The sequence below is a fragment of the Bombina bombina genome, chromosome 2, assembly GCF_027579735.1.
Source record: "Bombina bombina isolate aBomBom1 chromosome 2, aBomBom1.pri, whole genome shotgun sequence".
Lineage (NCBI taxonomy): Eukaryota > Metazoa > Chordata > Amphibia > Anura > Bombinatoridae > Bombina > Bombina bombina.
The window spans coordinates 969,692,014-969,714,086 of NC_069500.1; the positions used below are offsets into that span (position 1 = coordinate 969,692,014).

A 22,073-nucleotide genomic window follows, 5' to 3' on the forward strand; every position below is an offset into this window, starting at 1 on the left:
TTGCTGTGTGCCATACAACAAATGCATTCTTTCAGTATGGACCTCTTTCTTTCTGTTTGCTACATTGCAGACATCTGCTTTGCTGGAGAACATTTGTGATTAAGGTGCAGATTTGTATGAATAAGACACTTCCACTGCTGTGTGAATATTGGTTGCCCCTTTTCCTATACAATTAATTTTAAATACAGCAATATGTTAGCTTACAGTCTACTCTAGGGGGTAGATTTATCATAGTGCGAGCGGGCACGATACGATGTAGCTTTCAGCTGTCAGCATTTATCATTGCACCAGCAGTTCTTGTGAACTGCTTGTGCAATGCCGCCCCCTGCAGATTCACGACAATTCGGCCGCTAGCAGGGGGTGTCAATCAACCCGATCGTATTTGATTGGGTTGATTTCTGTCCGCGGCCTCAGAGCAGGTGGACAAGTTATGGAGCAGCTGTCTTTAGACCACTGCTTCATAACCTCTGTTTCCGGTGAGCCTAAACGCTCACGCGGAAACAGGGGCATCAAGCTCCATACGGAGCTTGATAAATCGACCCTAATGTATCATTCAAAGGAACATTGTGCTGTAAAATGTCCCCCCCCTTAATGTGTTCTCACTGTTCCATTTTACCAGCTGGAATGTATTACATTGCTTACAAATAGCTCTTTTACCGTTAAAGGGATATGAAACCTGAATTTTTTCTTTTGTGATCCAGTTTACAATTTGCTTCTATTATCAAATTTACTTTGTTCCCTTGATATTCTGTGGTGAAGAGATACCTAGGTAGGCATCTGGAACACTACATGGCAGGAAATAGTGCTGCCATCTAGTGCTCTTGCAAATGGTTAATATCCTTACAAAACTGCTGCCATATAGTGCTCCAGAAATGGGCTGGCTCCTAAGCATAAGTTCCTGCTTTTGAACAAAAGATAACAAGATAACAAAGAAAAAATCGTAGAAGTAAATTAGAAAGTTGTTTAAAACTACATGCTATATCTGAATCATGAAAGAAAAAATGTGGGTTTATTATCACTTTAATTTTTCATTTGAAATGAAATATTCAAAGTTCTGGTTATTTAGGTATATAAACAAGAGGCAGCAGCAGAACTCAAACTCCCAGTGAGGGTGGGAGAGAACTTACAGCCCATTTGAAAGGGTGTTCTTGTAGCATCTTTGAATACATGATTGAACTCATAGTACATAGTACCTTTAATATAAGAAAATTACAGACATTTAGTGGTATGACAGAAAGCATTTTAGTTTAAACATTAAACATACATTGTAATACAATGTTAACCCCTCATACTACCAGCGTATTCTAAACAACACTGTAAACCATGTACAGTACAGTGGTATTTCTAGACCTTATAAAAGGGTGCTAACAAACGTTGCCATACAGCTTACTGGGAGGGTCATCAGTTTCTGTTACCTATTTAAAGGGCAGTAAACACCTTGTAATTACAACAATTTTAGACAGTCTTTCAATAGATAACTACATCAGTAGGGTACAGCATATTAGAACAGATTCATGTCTTGCTTGCTGCATTTGTTTTTAAATTGTTCGATTCCGACCCACCATTTTTCTTATTTGGAGAGACTTGTGTCTGGAGATGACAGGACTTGCCAATATCATTATGTTAACAAAATATCCATAAATAACAGCTAACTTCAATTTAGGGATGATATGTGATAGGTTAGGCTTGTGAAGCCCTGCCAGGTGCCCTTTCAGTAGTCAGGACTGAAACATACACAGTTTTAAAACTTTAAAGTAAAATGGGAGCAAAATAAATAATAAAAATATGTTGCAAAGTTGTTTTACTATGTATAAGTAAGCTTTTGTATTACAATCTCAAGGCATGGCAAATCTATGTCTATTGACACATTTAAATTGAATGTGTGTTACAATAATGACTGGTGTCCCAGCGTCCCTTGGAACTTCTGCAGCACATTATACTATTTGGCACCAAATACAAATATTATTTATTGATTAGATTTCTTTTACTTGATATATTGATGTGTTTTGTTATAAACACATGGTTGTCAAGAGAATAAATATTTGTGTCCTTCTATAGCACTTCCTACAGTACAGAGCCTTGTACTCCTTCAGCTTCCCTTGCTCACAGCTGTTGCTATCTGGCTGTGACAGCCTCTCCTGTACTGACAAGCAGCTTACACAGGCAGCATGTGTTCACTGGAGGAGGCTGTTGAGTGTAACACTCTATACGGCTAACTCCTATCAGCCTTGTTCTCACATCCAATGGCAAATTCATCTTTTAATACAGATTCCCACAATACATCCTAACCAACTCCCACAACAAACCTTAGTGTATTCATACAATTTATTTGCTGCATGATTTCATTAGCAACAAGTGATGGTGGTAGCTACAAACTGCTGTTAATATCATAACATCTGCTGCTCATTTTAACTGATCATAATAAGATAACTGAACCTGAACTATGTACCGTTGTGCTCTTGGTTTATCTTATTATGTGTCAAAACAAAAGTGGTTCTTTAACATAGTACCTTAAAGGGACATGAAAGACTCTGAGATTATAATATAAATGTATAAAAAAAAAAAAACAACTTTGCATTATACTCAACAACTTTGCATTATACTCTCAATTGGGGGTTTCCCATTTTCTTTTTATAAATAAATGTACGCCACCATGTTAAAACCTAAGTTTTCCTTATTTAGGGTTAGTATTATGAGTGGTGCGCTAACTGTTTTTTCAGCTTTTTTGGGTGCAATAGAAATAGTATGCGTATTACAAGTTGAAAGTAAACATGTTCGCTTGAACGCAATAAAATTCAACTCGTCGGGTTATCACAACTTGAGCTTGTGTAAAGGATAGAGGCAGAAAAAAGTTGCATATAACATAATATAAATACATGTAAAAGTATAGTTACACTCATATAAACACTGTATGATAAAAAAATATTTAAAAACGAAATAGTATAAAAAGTTATGATAGATGGTATAAGGTGTTTGACAAAAAAGGGCTTACATATGCATATGTGTGTGTACAGATTTATTTATATGTATGTATGTATGTATATATATATATATATATATATATATATACACACACACACACATAAACACATAAATACATATGTACACATATATGCGTATATATATGTGCATTGTAACCCTTTGCAGTCAAATACCTAAAAACATGAAAAAGTATTAATATTTAATAATGGTTTTAACTATGTATTTACTGTAAATATTTCACATTCCAACATTCTTCACATAGGGGAATATGTTCTAAGTATTTTTAAATAGATAGTCCTATATATATCTACAGATATATATATAATGATGTACAGTATCCCACAAAAGTGAGTACACCCCTCACATTTTTGTAAATATTTTATTATATCTTTTCACAACAATGAAGAAATTACACTTTGCTACTATGTAAAGTAGTGAGTGTACAGGGCTGTATAACAGTGTAAAGTTGCTGTCCCCTCAAAATAACTCAACACACAGCCATTAATGTCTAAACCGTTGGCAACAAAAGTGAGCGGAAATGTCCAAATTGGGCCCAAAGTGTCAATATTCTGTGTTGCCACCATTATTTTCCAGCACTGCCTTAACCCTCTTGGGCATGGAGTTTACCAGAGCTTCACAGGTTGCCACTGGAGTCCTCTTCCACGCCTACATGATGACATCACAGAGCTGGTGGATGTTAGAGACCTTGTGCTCCCCCACCTTCCGTTTGAGGATGCCCCACAGATGCTCAGTAGGGTTTAGGTCTGAAAGCATGCTTGGCCAGTCCATCACCTTTACCCTGCCATTAGCACGGCAGTGGTTGCCTTGGAGGTGTGTTTGGGGTCATTATCATTTTGGAATACTGCCCTGTGGCCTAGTATCAGAAGGGAGGGGATCATGCTCTACTTCAGTATGTCACAGTACATTGGCTTTCATGGTTTCCTCAATGAACTGTAGCTCCCCAGTGCCGGCAGCACTAATGCAGGCTCAGACTATGACACTCCCACCACAATGCTTGACTGTAGGCAAGACACACTTGTCTTTGTACTCCTCACCTGGTTGCCGCCACACACGCTTGACACCAAAGTTTATCTTGGTCTCATCAGACCACAGGGCATGGTTCCAGTAATCCATGTCCTTAGTCTGCTTGTCTTCAGCAAACTCTTTGCAGGCTTTCTTGTGCATCATCTTTAGAAGAGGCTTCCTTCTGGGATGACAGCCATGCAGACAAATTTGATGCAGTGTGCGGCGTATGGTCTGAGCACTGACAAGCTAACCACCCACCCCTTCAACCTCTGCAGCAATGCTGGCAGGACTCATAGATCTATTTCACAAAGACAACTTCTAGATATGATGCTGAGCATGTGCACTTAACTTCTTTGGTCGACCATGGCAAGGCCTATTCTGAGTGGAACCTGTCCTGTGAAACCAATGTATGGTCTTGTCCACCGTGCTGCAGCTCAGTTTCAGGGTCTTGGCAATGTTCTGATAGCCTAGGCCATCTTTATGTAGAGCAACAATTCTTTTTTTAAGATCCTCAGAGAGTTCTTTGCCATGAGGTGCCATGTTGAACTTGAGCCTTGTAACACTAACGAGTCACATGACACCGGGGAGGGAAAATGGCTAATTGTGCCCAATTTGGACATTTCTTTTGTTGCCAACAGTTTAGACATTAATGACTGTGTGTTGAATTATTTCGAGGGGACAGCAAATTTACACTGTTATACAGGCTGTACACTCACTACATTGTAGCAAAGTGTCATTTATTCAGTGTTGTCACATAAAAAGATATAATAAAATATTTACAAAAATGTGAGGAGTGTACTCACTTTTGTGGGATACTGTATGAATGGTGTTAAGGGCCTGAAGTGTAGGACTTGACATGATTTCTTTGGGTGCAAATTAATCTTTCTTCACCTCTTTCCCTGGAGCATATGACAACCAGCATCAAATCTGTCCTATCAAGATTATTGGGGATGGTGGATCCTGGTCTCTAAAAGGTGTTTTTTTACGCTAAAGCCATTGAGTAGCTAATTTGTTTCTCATGGTATGAACAAGTATGGTGATTGTAGCAGAATTAGCTTTGCATTTTTAGTCCTACATAATTTTACACATGAACCAAATAAAAAATAGTCTAGTTCCTGGAGGTTTGGTGGGGTTTGTATTTTCCATAGGATATAATATAATCACAGCTTACACTAAATAATAAAACAATATAGAAACGAGCAAATGCATTTTGGAATAAATTGTGTCTTGCTGTGTGAATTTTAAAAATATATGTCCAATATTCTCTAAGGAAGGCATACTCTGAAATGGCAGGAATTATTTGGGATTTTTAATATATTGGCAGATATAATTATATTATTACATGTGAATTGCATTATTCCTAATGGAAAACAGTACATGTAAAATAATCAACTATTAAAAAGTTATTCTTCCAAGCCAAATGTGATTTAATATGAAAAAATGACCAAATATGTCAATGTCAACAAATGTAGGAAAGTTTTCTTAATAAATAAAGTTGAAGTATGTTTTGATATGTATGGTAGTGACAGAAATGCAAGTCTTGTGACCCTTATCAAGGGACTATACATTAAATGGATTTTTAGACTAGAGAGATGGAAGAAGAAATGGATACCCTGCATGTCAAAGACATCTGCTTATGTATCCCTTGCAATGTTCTGTAGTATACAGTGACATTAATTATAGACAGTACATACTATGGTGATTGCTGGACACTGGACAGTAAGCATTACTTGTTAAACTATTTAGCACGTGTTCTGAATTGCAGTTTTACTTTACACTATGAATAAATTATTTTGACATTAATACAAGTGCAATTTTTTTTGAGCTCATAAGGTGTTAATTTATAGCCTGCTTAACTATAATTGCTAACATAACAACACAAGACAATTCTACTTTGTAAAAAGTATTTTTTGTTTATTAAACTGTCATTGGTAAATGGCAAGCAGAGTCCTATCTCTGGGTGAGCAATAGCTACATCCCATAAACTTGTATGTGCACAGCAAGCTCCACCCCCAGGGAGTATTTAACTTTTCTCACCCATGTGAGATCTGCTAGAGACACCCCTCAAAACTAGAACCCTATAGGAACTCCCTCAAGGGGTCTTCCACAAAACAGTCATAGCCTTTTATTTCTATCTTCTGCATGCACTAGGAGGACTCACCAAGATTCCCCCTTCACTCCTCAGCTTACCTGTGTATTGGCCACTCCCATACTGGACCATGCTACAGCAATACAGAGAATGGCAGGAATCCAGAAAAAAAAAAAACGTAATGCTCCTTGGACTTATTTCCAGACCAACTGACTAGTCAACTGACTAGTCAGTGATGGTGGAGCAACTAAATGCAAACGAAAGCAAAACAACAAAACAACATATTTTAACCTCCACTAAGCCTGCAGAGAAAGACCAAACAGCAGCAGAATCAGACCATAGCCGAGTAGAAACAAGGGAGGGATGGGTGGGTTGCTTAGAAAGCAATATATATATATATATATATATATATATATATATATATATATATATATATATATATATATATATATATATATATATATATATATATATATAATGCTACTGACTATCCTGAATCACAAAACTATCTAGCTCTTAATTTTCTTTACCCCCATTTAGGCATTTCCACTAGGCATTCTGAAAAATTCCAAGTATGCCTCTAAATGTATTAATGTGATTTCTTGTTTTATTCCTTGGTAACATATAAACATATGTTCATTAGTAGTCATAACTGCAGCCACTTTACCTGAAGGGTTATCAACAGGCAGTTACGGCGCTTAAAACAGATGATACAGTAAAGTGAAGAAATGATATAGTAAATATAAAATATAGTAATTTACATGGCAGTAATAAGGAGACTCTCTATTCTGAAATCTTAAACCCTCTTTCTATTACATTTTGGCATCTTTTTCTAAGTCATTGCAATCCATTAGAAGCTCAGTAGCATAAATTAGTTAAAGGGTTATGAAAGACAATTGATTTAGACAGAACATACAATTTTAAACAAATTTCCAATTTACTTCTATTATTTAATTTGATTCCTTTATTTGTTATCTTTGCTGAAAGGTTTATCTAGGAAATCTCAGGAGCAGCAAAGAACCTAGGTTCTAGCTGCTGAGAGGTGGCTGCATATATATACTGATTATCATTGGCTCACCCATGTGTTTAGTTAGAAACCAGAAGTGCATTACTGCTCCTTCAACAAATGATACCAAGAGAATGAAGCAAATTTTATATAAATTGTATGTTCTACCTAAATAATGAAAGAAACATTTTGGGTTTCATGTCCCTTTAGGTTGCTTGAATATCTAATTTTATTAAACAATAAAATCAGTAGTTTTTTTTTATTCTCTGATTGGGTAAAGAAACACAAGCTTTTCAAGTAGGGTTTTATGCTGAGATTTTCGCTCACAGTCACAAATGTATATGATCAATAAAACATTAAAAATGATGGCTATTAAATGCCAGATTATGAGCGGAGCACTAACAGTTACGCGCAAGTGGTAAAGCACAAGTGTTTGAGCTTTTCAGGTTTTTCACTCGTATTGCAGTTGAAAGTAAACGTCCTTGATTGAGCGCAATTAAATTTAATGCTCATTGGGTTAGCGTATCCTCAGAGCTCTGGTTAACTGTTTGTGAAACAAAAAAGTTGCACAAAACACATCAAAATTACAAATAACATTACAGTTACACTTATAATAACACTATCTGATAAAATATTGATGTCAGTTTATTTTCAGTATAATTGTGATATCTTATTAATTCTTGTAAATAATTTCGTTCAAAATGTAAAATGGATGTTTTTTATCATTCTGCAGTGCACACTACCGGGCCAAAACTGGACAATGACAAGACCTATAAATATGTCTACACAGCAGAAGTACTGATCGATAGACCTAGAGGATCACCGCAGGATAGTGTAGGCTACAAGATTATTGCTGATGTAGATGTCAACTTAATATGGAGGAATCCTAATAATAACAATGACCAATTAGTGAGAATCATGGTACGTTTTCCATACTTTCTGTTATTTAAAATATATATATTTTTTAAATAGCAAAGTATTAAAAATATTTTGCAATGACATATTATTCTACTAATGTTGAAGTCTCATGATGAGCGACTATGATAACTGTGAACTGTTCTAGTGACATCATAAAGCAGCTGTCATTTAAGGCAAAGAGTAGAAAGTTATTTGTAAGGTATCTTTACATTAAATTATATCTAACATAATTATGTTTTTTAAGAATGATGACTCTCTGGTCTTCTTTAATGTTGCATTGGATATATGTTCATTTTTTCTGTCTGCTTGACTCAATAGCCTAGATTCAGAGCTATCAGAGAGTGATATTAGGAGGGCTCATACTCTTTATATTTATTTGTTCCAGTTAAGGCTGTGACACACTTCAAGCGGAGCGACGCGAGATGAAGCAGCTGCTTCGCTCTGCGTCGCATCGCTTCTGAAGATTAAATATTTCATCTCTGAGCGCTCAGCTACGCGACCTGACGCAGCAGAGTGCTAAGAGATGAAAAGGCAGGACACACTGAGCGCGCACAGCTGCATCTACACGCTGCGCACCGCTCCGCTTGCAGTGTGTCACAGCCTTTACTCCCCAAATGTGTTTTTAAACAAATTAGCAGGGGTGAATACTTCTGGATCCTGGAAGTCATGCTTAGCAAGGCATTCCCAGCAGTGGCAAATCTCTAATCATGGCATTTTATAAAATGTTGTTGACTACATGCTTACATTGATAGGAGAGTTAAAGGTATATGAAACAGTACCCCTGTATTAAACACTTAAATCAAAGTAAATTTAAAAAGAAACAGATTGTGTAACAAACAGCAATCACACAAGAGAGGAAATATGTTTTGATCTTAAAGTGATGATAAATTCAGCCCAACATATTTTGAAAGCTCTTGTCCTAACTAGCATATTGATATGCTATTTTATTAAAAAACATCAGTACACTGAATAACTTCAAATATGTTACCCTTTTCAATTCAGCCTCTCTCTAACATTTTCAAAGCTCCTGCTTTGAGTGGCATCTGTTCTAGCCAATCATAGCCTTACCATGCACCCCATATAAAACTCTAACTACACGCACCCATGATCGGAACTCAGTAATCTTAAAACAGATGCACTATTTACTGTAAGGGGAGCTGAGGATTCCCTTTTTCAGTTACGCAAGTAGTGTAAGTAGTCGCGCATGCGCATTGCATTAAGATTACTGAGTTCCGAGCATGGGAGCGTGCAGTTAGAGTTTTACATGGGGCACATGTTAAGGCTATGATTGGCTAGAACAGATGCCACTCAAAGCAGGAGCTTCGAAAATGTTAGAGAGAGGCTGAATTGAAAAGGGTAACGTAGCAGGACTAAAATTGAAGTTATTCAGTGTACTGATGTTTTTATTAATAAAAAAGCATATCAATATGCTAGCTAGAATAAGAGCTTTCAAAATATGTGGAGCAGTTGGGCTGAATTTATCATCACTTTAAGTTGTATTCTACCTCTTCTGATCATGAACAAAACAGACTTGCTGTCTCTCTAGCATTATCTGAATAGTAAAGCTCAAGTTACTCTAAAAGATTTATGGCATCAAACTAGAGATACCTTCCTGTAGATACCCCAGCCTTTCTATAATACATTGCTTAGTACTTTTTTTCTATTATGAGTGTATTTTACTCTCTATATTATAAATGTACTAGATACAGGAGACTTCCTTTTTTTTATTTAGTCATTTTTTTTTAATTTTTTTTTTAGAGCAAAAAAAATGTTTGAATACAATTTGACAATTATCAGCATTTGAATGTGTGAATTGAAGTGAGCATATACTCTTTTTAAATTCTATATAAAAAGAAACATTGATTAATTTGACTGCATCAAACAAATTGTTTGAGCAAAATACTTAAAGGGACAGTCTAGTCCAAAAAAAACTTTCATAATTCAGATAGGGCATGTAATTTTAAACAATTTTCCAATTTACTTTTATCACCAATTTTTCTTTGTTCTCTTGGTATTCTTAGTTGAAAGCTTAACTTAGGAGGTTCATATGCTAATTTCTTAGACCTTGAAGGCCGCCTCTTAAGAATGCATTTTAACAGGTTTTTCACCACTAGAGGGTGTTAGTTCATGTTTTTCATATAGATAACACTGTGCTCGTGCACGGGAAGTTACCTGGGAGCCATCACTGATTGGCTAAACTGCAAGTCTGTCAAAAGAACAAATAAAGGGGCAGTCTGCAGAGGCTTAGATACAAGATAATCACAGAGGTAAAAAATATATAAATATAACTGTGTTGGTTATGCAAAACTAGGGAATGGGTAAAAAAGGGATTATCTATCTTTTAAAACAATAACAATTATGGTGTAGACTGTCCCTTTAATAAAATATGTTCAGAAATCCATCTTTATCTCTTCAGTTGGATATTATTATAATTTATTATTAAAAGATTTAAAATTGAGTACTGCATAACACAACAATGAATGGATTCAGCTGTATCTGTTATTCCAGAACTTAACAAAAGGTCAACTATTAAAATAAAGACAGCGAATATGTGAATATTATTAAGACATTTTATGTTCTGTTAGTGTTTAATTATTTTGATTTGTACCCATTTTTTGTCCAGTTAGGATGGTGGGAATTCAGTAATAGTGAGGAAATATATCATTATTTATACTATACAATTTATTTTGTTACAAATTTACTTTAATTGTCATCTGTCTTCAGCTGAAAAATATTAAATTTGATGGTGTGACCTTACGTGCAGAAGATAAGAATATCTTCACAGGAAAAAGTACTGCAGACATACTTGGAGAAAACTATCTGTCTGCTTTACAAAGACCATTCCTTGTACAGTGGACTCTTGGAAAGGTGAGAACCAGGGCAAACTATACAAGTTTATATATGTATCAGTGCATTAATAATAATGATTGCTGATTAAAGGGCAAACCATATATATGCAGATATTTAAAGCTAGCAGATGAGGCTAAGATACTGGGAAAGTGTAACTGAACCAGAATAATAATGGCAAATTTCACACAAATAATGAAGAACTATTTTGCTGATGTGTACAAAAATTAAGTTTAATGTACATTGTATATGTTATCCTTAAAGGGACAGTAAACTCAGAAATTAATCCTTAAATTTTGCATTTGCAATATGTAATTAATATAAGTTTAATTATTTAATTTTAATTTTTATGTATTTTCTAGTTAATAATTTTATCTCAAGTCTTAACCGCCCACCACTCCGCTGCCTTTTTTCTTTCTTTCAAAGTAATGGCCATCCACCTATCTTAAAATATCTGTTGCACTATGGAATCATTTTGTGAACGTGCACTTAATGACATCACAACTGCCTGGCTTAGTGTGATTGCAACTTCCGACTCTCTCCGTGCAACTCGCGTGAAGTGACAGTACTACATTAAAGGGACACTGAACCCAAATTTTTTCTTTTGTGATTCAGATAGAGCATGCAATTTTAAGCAACTTTCTAATTTACTCCTATTATCAAATTTTCTTCATTCTCTTGGTATGTTTATTTGAAAAGCAAGAATCTAAGTTTAGATGCCGGCCCATTTTTGGTGAACAACCTAGGTTGTCCTTGCTGATTGGACAGCACCAATAAACAAGTGCTGTCCATGGTTCTGAACCAATAATTTGCTGGCTCCTTAGCTTAGATGCCTTCTTTTTCCAATAAAAATAGCAAGATAACAAAGAAGAAATGATAATAGAAGTAAATTAGAAAGTTGTTTAAAATCGCATGAATCATGAAAGAAAAAATTTGGGTTCAGTGTCCCTTTAATACGCGACCTATAAGAGAGCATGTGCCTTCCATTTTGTAGAATTGCACAGTAGATTTGTGATCAGACAGAACTCTGGAAAACATTTGCCAAGCTTGGCACATCTGCAATTATTGGTATTGGTATAACTTTATTATTAATTTTTTTAAATGCTAAAGTTATATTTATTTTTAATAATTTTTAAAGGAAATCTATGATTTAAATAACATGATTATTTCTAAAAAAACATTAGAAAAACATATCAAATTAAATGATATGTTCTATGGAATGTATTATAAACAATTTGTTATTATAATTAATTAATCTGGTATATGTACATCAAACGTTTGCTGTAAAACCATGGGCAACGCAGACTATTACTGAGTATACTATCAAAGTGCATCTATGGCTCCTACTCTGATGCATGCACAGTTGTAATCAGATAGGAAGCTGCTCTGAAGAGACATTACCGTGAGTGAGCTTAAGTGGGACGAAATGTAGGCGTGCCAAGAATTTCATGTGTGCTGAACAAAATAGCTCTATACCTCCTATATAAGATATGTCATAGAGGGGTTTGAGAAGTACCAGGCACTAATGGTTCTATTACTAAAAGTAAGCTTAATTATTACATATAAATATTATTATTTTTACAAAATAAAATAAACAGTTCAAATGTAAACATAAAACTGAACACGGACTGAGATTTTGAAAATTGTAAATTTACTGACCCTTTAAAATAAAGGGTTTAATGTGTTCTACATTGTTTTCTATATGGACGAATAATTAATTCTGTAAACTGAAAACATATAACATAGAGCTACTCTTCTTGTAGAAAGGGGGCATACCAGGATGTGGAAAAACTAGTTCTCCAAGACCTAAAGCTTGTTACAAAGTCCAGACCAATCTTTACTAGGAGCCGGACAGATAGCAGAGCCGGACAGATAGCTCAGCATGCTAAGGCACTGTGGCTGAGCTCTGTAGCAACCTAAGAGTTGCAGGTTCGATCCCTGGCGAGGTCCACTCAGCCTTTCATCCTTCCGAGGTCGATAAAATGAGCAGCGCCTTGAGACCCTTGCGGGTGATTAGCCGCGCTTTACAAGTACCCAATACATACATACTAGGATTACCATATTCTGTTGCCTGTAGCTTGTGAACCTTTCATGTTTTGGGAGGACCAGCCTTTAAAGGAAATAAAATAAATATGTAGTGTGAGTGTGCGTAACACACCATTTTAATATTGATTTTGATCAATAAAATTAGATTTCAAATTTGAAACATATGGGAAATGTGGCACAACTGTTCAAAAATAGTTATGAACAAATATCAAGTATGAGATGAGTCATTATAGGACAATCAACAGAATCATAAACAGTACAGACTGCTCCAGATAAACTGTCAATCCAGCATTTTACTAAAATTGTCCAATTAAAAAATCTGTTACCACCAGCAAAAGCAAACTTTCACAAGCTATTGTTTAATACACATTATTTAGTATCCACTATAAAAAACTTTATTTTCTTCCAGCAAAAGTGACAGTACTAGATCACTAGTTTATGTAATGCAAGTGCCCGCCTCTAATACATGCACATACCAGGATACCGTGATCTCTCTCAGTCAGGTTATTATGCTGTGATCACCAGTGACTGGGTCTGAACTCACTTGCTGCCATTTTAATAATAGTTGTGAGGTGTTTCGGTGATAATCTTTTGGTCTCCCATGCATGAATATCTGCTTGTAGAAACAAAAGATCCGGCAAACCTCAAGGCGTTTTTAGAAAGAAAGTCTCTTTTATTGCAGGAAAAGGAACAGGCTTAAAACAAATGTAAAACAAAAAAGTCACAGCAGGACTAGTAATGTAGTCTCACGCGTTTCGGCTTCCAACTAGCCTTACTCATAGACATAGTCACTCTCAACCATTCAGGGCTTAAATAGCCCTAAGCTGATTGAAAATCCCAGTCCTGCTGTGATCATGAACATATTTAAAGGGACCACACCATGGTACATTGAGAGGCAAATACCCTTATGACACAAATACCAATACTGCATATTTACAGAAAGGAAAGGTAAACAAAAGATTGTAAATTTGTGTAAAATACAGTGGTTACGTAAAAAGTGGTATCTTATCCCTAAGCATAACTGTATTAATTCTATACTTGGAATAAAGCTATATTAGGGTCACGTTGGAATCCTTACAATTACACTCTGGATATTTGGGGGTGTTTTTGAAAAACATTATATGAAATGCTACTAATTCAAAATAAATCCAACCCTTCCTTCCTAAATATTCAAATATATACTCAACTGTTAACCCTGTTAATTATACCTACATATTATTTTACCTAAATATTTTAAAGTCCACCATATAAGTACCACCAATATGCAAGTATGTGTGCACAACTTTATAATTCACAACCAAACTACTCTATGGTGCTGTATTTTTTATATATACATGTCTCCTAGCTATAATCAATGAATTGACCCTAAGCTAAATGTAAGGAACATAATGTCTTTAGATTAAATATTCAAATCATCTTCTTTGCCAGAAGTTAATGACATCGTGATCTATATTCAGACCTCCTGGTCTGCGAGTTTTTAACTGGAAAATCCAGTAAGCTTCTCTAAGCAAAACTCTCTGTGCTCTGTCACCCCCCCCCTAAAAGAGGGTCTAATATACTCAATGATCTGCCATTTTAAACTGCTCACATCTTGATTGTGCACCTGTATAAAATGTTGTGTCAAGCCTGAGCATTCAATTGATAGTTCAATATTTCTTAGGTGCTCACGTATACGTGTCCGTGCTTCTCTAGTCGAGCACCCAACGTATTGCTTGTCACATAAAGAGCATTCTACAAGATACACAATATGTGTGGTTCTACAGTTGGTCAGATCAAGAATATTATACACTTTCTGAGTCATTTTGGACTGAAAGGTACGTGTAGTCTTTGCGTAGCTACATGCTATGCACTTGCTGTAGTGACATTTGTAATGACCTTTTACTTGAAGCCAACTACTTGTAGATGTTTTATCCATCTTTAACATACTCGGTGAGAGTATATTCCCTAAGGTGCAACCCCTTTTGGCAACAAATTTACATCCTTCTGAGGCATAGTTCCTCAAACTGTCTTCTGCCGACAGTATGGGAAGATGTTTATTTACTATTTCACAGATAGCCCCAAACTGAGGACTAAATGTGGTAACAAAAGTAGGTTTATCCTTATCAAACTTATTAGTAACTTGTCCATGGCAACTTCCATGTATCAAGTCACTTCTGGGCATCCTGCTTACTTCAAGGTAAGCTCTGTTAATTACCTTGTTTTTGTACCCTCTTTCTCTTAGTTGGTTTTTTAGGATAATGCTCTCATTTTCAAAGTCAAGATCCCTCGAGCAGTTCTGTTTAATACGGATAAACTGCCCTTTAGCAATACCAAATCCCGTATGTGAGGGGTGGTTGCTACGGGCATGCAAGAATGCATTAGATGCAATTGGTTTGCGATACAGAGTTGTATCAATTTGACCACTAGCCACATCTCCCATAAGGATAATATCAAGATAGGGAATTTGAGAGCCATGGTATTCAAAAGTAAATTCCAAATTAACTCTATTGTCATTCAAGAAGCTCACAAATTCTTGTGCTTCAACTTGTGTACCCGTCCAGATCAACAGCAAATCATCTATGTATCTTTTATACACTTTTATGTACTTCCTGTAGGGATTTCTCTCTGCATAGACGTGGGACCGCTCCCACCAACCCATAAAGAGGTTGGCGTACGCTGGGGCAAATTTTGCCCCCATAGCGGTCCCACGTCTCTGCAGAAAGAACTCACCACCAAATTCAAAAAAATTATGACTGAGCAAAAACTCAATAACCCTTAATAGATAACTCTTTAATCCATCATCATAATTACTATACAAGTTCAAAACATTTTCAATGGCAACTAGACCACAAGAATGCAGGATAGCAGAATACAATCCGACAACATCTATTGTTAGCCACGAGCAGTTTGCATCCCATTGAACTTCCTCCAATGTCTTTAGGAGATGTTTTGTATCCCTAACAAAAGAGGGCAACATATGTACAAATGGCTGCAGTAGAGACTCAACCCAGCCGGACAATTTTTCAAATAATGAGCCTATTCCTGAGACAATAGGTCTTCCACGCACCTCCTCCAAGGATTTGTGTACCTTGGGGAGGTGGTGGAAGATTGAGATGACCGGTCTGGCCACAAATAAAAAGTCACAATCGGGTTACCCCTCAGTTTGTCGTATACATTTACATCATAGAGCTGTCTTCTTGCCTCTGCTACATAGTCACACTTATTCATAATGACTATACTTCCCCCTTTATCAGAGTTCTTTATGATAATATCCTTTCTACTCTGCAAATGTGTGAGGGCCTGTTGCTGTGATGTATTTAAATTAGGAAAGACATGTTTGTGGTTTTTACTCAGATCAATGAGGTCTTGTTCTATTCTGTGGTGGAAAGCTTCTAGGAAGGGTCCTCGTTCCCTAGTAGGGTAGAAAACTGAACGGGGTTTAAAACCTCCATGTGTACCTATCATGTTGTGGGGAGTATCAGACACACAAGATTCATGAAGAAGGTCATGCAATGATAAATAGTCACAAGTATCAGCGAAATCTGTGATGTCAGAATATCTGCTGTAACGATAAGCAATTAGTTAGGATGCAGAATCTGTTACACACTTAGTAATCCTTATAGGTGCAGGGTACAGGGGGGGGGGGCACATCTGTTACCTGCAGGTTCATTGTGTTGTCGCACCTGATAACATTCAAAGGACAGAACCAAGCCCGATCCCCTCCTGACTTGAAGCAGTGTCGTCATGGAAGCACAACTCCTACTTGCTGACAGGCCGCCCTGTTCCACCCACCACAACCCTCCTGGCTCTAAGAATGCCGGTGTTCTGTAATATTTCCCTACCTTGTTACGTTGTCCTACTTACGTAACACGTACGGCCAAGCCTACATCTAGATAGAGAACATATTTATTTCAAAATGAGGCTGATGTTTAAATAATGATCGTATATATATATATATATATATATATATATATATATATATATATATATATTCACCCACACACAAACTGACATAAACAAACTATGCTACAAAACTATCTCCAAGCACAAGGCTATTTTCTAGTAAGTTAAGACTTATCTGCATAGACATATTCCTCTCTGTTAGCTGGAAATAAGACTACATAAAACAATACTGAATAGAGAAAAATGTAACAGCAACCATTGTATATTTATAGTTTTACATGACTCAACATTTTAAAAATGAACATGTCATTTAGAAAACATGAAACTCAAAGTATGAGTACTTTGTAGTATCATCAATATGTCTGTACTATAAGCCTAAGGACACAACCAAGAAAATGAAGTTTCTCAATCATTTTTGCAGTTAATCTATCTTTTATGAGAATGATAGCTGTATAAAGGTCAAGTTAAACCAATAAAATAAGGACATGTCCTGTAGTTGCATATACTAAACATCCTTATCTGTCCTTTCTAGAAAAGTGCTTAAAATAATAGGAAACCCTCTAGTTCAGCTGCTAGTTAATCTAGGCAATAAAATAGGTGCAGTTATTATCTTAATATGTTTTATTAATCAACAGTAAGCAAAGGTCACATTCCTATTGGTGTGTAAGTGGTATATTGCTAAACTATAATTCATTATCTAAAATATTATTTAGATGCACTGTCTGCATGTAGTATCAGTTATGTTGGATGGATGATAAATTGTCTCCTTCAGTATACTGCTTAGCAAATGTTATCATTACTGTTCTATTAAAGGTACATTGTACTCAAATATCTTTCTATTGGTCATTCGAAAGAGCATTTACACATGTTGAAAATAAAATGTTGTTTGCCTGAAGAAATGTTAATAAAAGATGTTCAATTTAAAGTTAAACTAATACAGCAGTTTTCTAAATCTTACTACTTCACTGGTTGATTAGGAGAACTGCCTCTGCTTTACTGGTAGAAAAGGAAAATTCTCTTTTTTTACACAGGACAGGAACATACATTTTTCAAAAAATTAAAAAAATATATATTTTTAGATGAAAGAAAAAACAAAATTGATTACAATGTTACTTTAAACTTTCTGTTGGTAAATTGGCCTGTTAGAAATCTAAGTAGGCTAATGTTTTTGTTAGCTGTTAGGTTTAGATCATATAGGGCTAACACAATGTGACCATCTAGTGTTATTTATATGTGCCTTCCTTTGTCCTGTATACACACGCACACGCACACCCACACGCACACACACAAATATATATATGTGTGTGTGTGTGTGTGTCAAAAATTTACATCAGTGTCAAAGTTTAATATAACAATTAAACATAACAAAGCACAGACATTTTTAAAATAAAATCCCACAATCTGGGAAGTTTAATTTCGGAATCACAATGCTATATAACCAACACTTGATTGGGAATTTAAACATAAAGGTAGTTTGCTTTCCCATTAAATTTCCTAGGTGTCATATTGTTAAAAGGGTATGTGTGGGGGGGCGGAGCCAGCAACGCTAGAGAGTGGACGCACATTTCTGAAGCTCCAGCTATTACAGCTTTATAATTGATTTAAAAAGCTTCTTAAGGCACATCACACCTTCTAAGCATTAACGAACGTGTGAGAGACTTCAACTTAATGCTTGGTGGAGGTTATAATGTGACTCTGATGCAGCTATCTTACGGTACAGCTGGAGGCCTTTTCTGATGCTGAGCAGGCAGTGGCCATTTTCCTACCCGCGTGGCGGGGAAGCTATCTTATGCAGACCAGTCTACACTTTCCTATATGAACTGAGACTTTTCCTGTTATAATCTTTGCTCTCTGCATTTAAGATGGTGGACGCTCATTGGATCTTAGCTGAGCTACATGAACTTCTAAAGTCTTATAGCCTCATTCTCACTGCGGCTCCGGCCGGTGCCCTGGACCCTGCAGACTCCGGTGGAATACAGGAAGAAGTTTGCCTATACCCGGCCAACAGCGGCAGCGAGAACGGTGATGCTCTGGGGCCCCGGCATTTACCACATACCTCAGAAGCGACTACGTTCTTCAATAATGCTGTTGTTGAAAGCTGGCTACCTGCCCGGTACAGGTCCTGAGAATCTAGAGTGGATAGCTTGGCCCAGGAATCTGGGGATCTCTCACATAGCACTCTCATTACCTGCCTCCCATCATTGCTGACAGACCAAACGGCTGGAGCTCCTACATGTGGGCTGATTTCGGTCATTGGTTCTGCTTTCTGTCTGGGATACCAAGTGAAAAGAGATGAGTGTGGCTTTTCTTTTGATCAAGCATCTAGATTGTACCTGAGACGAAGCTGGGAGCTAGCCCATGAACTTGGGAATAAACCTACCTTAATCTGGCCATCTGGTGTGGGATAACTGTGCTGAGCTGTGCGACTACTGGAGGCTCACCTAAATTGATAACGCAGCTATGAGGGTGAACAGACTTTAAGCTATTGCGGGACTGTATTATTTCTATTACTTATTGAGCAGAATGCCCGTTTTATAGTTATAAGACTGCCTATGGTTACATGCTCCTTGCTCAGTGGCAAGCTTATGATTTTAGGTGGTATGCGGCTTTGTGTTTCCCTGCCATGTTTGACTTTCTCTTTTGCGCCTGGAACCCATCATAGACGAGCCAGGATACTTTTTATTTTAGATGAAGGCACTATGCTAGGCTCTTATTTGAGGCGTTGTTAAATAAATAAAGTGGGTTAAACACTTTTCTGCTTTAGTGACTCTGATAGTTCTATAAGACTGTTCTCACGATAAATGCAGGCATGAGGTTTTTAGTTCTGGGACTTAACTGTTTTAAACTGATTGCAGGTCTTGGTGTGCTTTTTATAGTAGGTACTGAAAGCTTGTTAAAACTCCTATATTACTATTAGTTTTGCTCTGCTATTGCCAGTTAGATCTGTTTGCAATGTGTTTCATATTCTTTGTAAGATCTACTGACAATAAGTATATATTTTGTGACTAATACTGCTGAAAAAATGGTTAAACGGTTTTGCCTCTTGAGGTCTCGTCAGTGACTAAGTTATAAGGCAGATCCTGATTCCAGTAGTCCTAGATACAATAAAGATAATAAGTCTGTTGCTGTTAAATAGGAGTCATCTAATTTTCAATTTAGGATTTAAATTTTTGCCATTATTCTGGGGTTAATTGTGGTAGTGCTGGGAAAGCCCTTGAGTCTCATATGTCGTTATAGGCTTGTTACCACGCTGTCAGCGGCCGTGGCAGTATGACTTTCTAGTTAAGTTAAGGTTTATTTTTCAAGGTTTATTTTCCCTTTTTTACTATAAAAGATGCCCACAGGAGTAATGGATAATATCTCTGATAATAGACCCACTAACATCCATATGACATAGCACTAGTCTTTGATATACACTAGCTGAAAATTACTCCCACAGAAACAACCAAACCTATAAGAAGCCATTTTCAAGCTTTCCCCACCATCCCAGAACTTCATTTCGCACCTTCATTGAGTGGTGTTATAGGGGACATGGAACTCATTTCTGATCTAGCGACCTTGCCATACTAGGAACAGTAGGGTCCTTAGAGTTTAGTTAAAGGTACTTTACACATATCTGTTGTACTGAGTTTCTAGTGCCCCCTTCTGTTGACCAGTACCACGGAATCTCATATCCTTATTTTTATGTGTTGATGAGCATATGGTTTTTAGCCCCCACCCTTTCACATAATACGCCACAATAGGAACAGTCTTGGTCTTTTAGTTCACCTAACGGTCACCTAAACATATATAGACAGGGCTAAGCATACAGCACCTCTTACGTTGACATACATTATGACAGTTCACTTCCTTCTTATTTTCTATTGTTGATTGGTTGGTCTCCTGCCCCCCCTCCCTTTCCCATATGATACACTCTGGCGTGCAGGGTTGCGTCCGGAGTGGTCAGCGCGGTTTCTCTTGTAAAATACCGCATTTATCTCCATTTCCTATTGCACTAAAATATTGATTTTTTTGTATTAGACCTTCATATGTTTCATTCTATGTACTCTAATTAAGATGTTTCAGCTCAAGAGGAACCTATATGCTTTTTTTAATTTTTTATTTGTACGCATGTTCCTATATTTAGGGAATCTCAGTCTAATGTGTATACTTCTTATCTTTTATTAGATATTTGCGAAGCATCTCTTGATTGTTGGTATGTTTTTCAATAAGTGTTATATATATCTTCAGGACAGTTTAAAGTTAGGGGGGAGAATTCTATACTGAGTCAGTGTATATGTTATTTCTTCATGTTGTTCTTTATCGCTACAGATAACTTAAAAAATGTGAGGTTTATTTCTGTAATATTGTATGCCTGAGAGATATTGGTCCTGGTTATGTATAGTGACTACTACATGATCGTGATGTAACGGTTGTGGATAGAGTGGCAATTCAAATGATATCCCTCTTCTTTTCATATATTTACGATTTTTGTAATACAATTCACTTACTGTATTTAATGTATAACCTCAATAAAAAGTATTTAAACAAAAAAAGGGTATGTGTGTGTATGTGCAGTATTTTTGTAGGCTGTGCGGGTAGTATTTGTGTGGTGTGTTGGTAGAACTTTTGTTGGTTGTGTGGTGTTTTTTCATTGCTTCTTGTGATTGTCTAGAATAATATGTGTTTTTGTAGTGTGTGTGTATGGTGTGCAATGTTTCTGTGGTTTGTGTAACTAGTGTGCATATCTAGTGTTTCTTCGGTGTGTGTAGTGTGTGGCGAGTAACATTGTTGTGGTGTGTGGAGTGTGTTTGTGGTGTGTGGAGTGTATAGAGCAGTGTTTTTGCGGTGTGTGTATGGTGTGTTTGTAGTATTCCGGAGGTGCTAAATGTATACATGTGTGAAGTGTGTGCATAGTGTTTGTATAGTGTGTATATGTATAGTTTGTATTTAGTAGATGTAGAGTATTTGTAGTGTGTGTATTGTATGTCTGCTTGTGTGTAATGTTTGTGTAGTGTGTATATAGCGTTTGTGTTTAGTATTTGTAAGGTACTCACTACCCTGCAGTCTACAGCACCATACCGACCAATATCTGGGACTAAATACAGAAGGAGATGCGGGCGGAGGATCAGCGGTATGTTTACAATAATGCAATGGTAAATATTTTAAAAAAGAAGCATCATTGTAACATTTAATGAATTAAAGTGCCCCTGTTTTTAAGATTATTTTTAGATAGATACTGGGCAGTAACTCATTAAACTTTATAATGACTTTAACAATATTTAAGCTACACTCTTT

General features: G+C 36.4%; 1 protein-coding gene across 1 annotated transcript in view; it reads left to right on the forward strand.

The window, feature by feature from the left end:
• The window catches only part of MTTP (microsomal triglyceride transfer protein), a 173,616-nt gene that overhangs the window by 26,143 nt on the left and 125,400 nt on the right, over positions 1-22,073 (forward strand). Inside the window, exons 2-3 of the mRNA XM_053703476.1 lie at positions 7,837-8,024; positions 10,746-10,889. Of these exons, the coding sequence (XP_053559451.1) occupies positions 7,837-8,024; positions 10,746-10,889 (332 nt within the window). The remainder of the gene's footprint in view (positions 1-7,836; positions 8,025-10,745; positions 10,890-22,073) is intronic.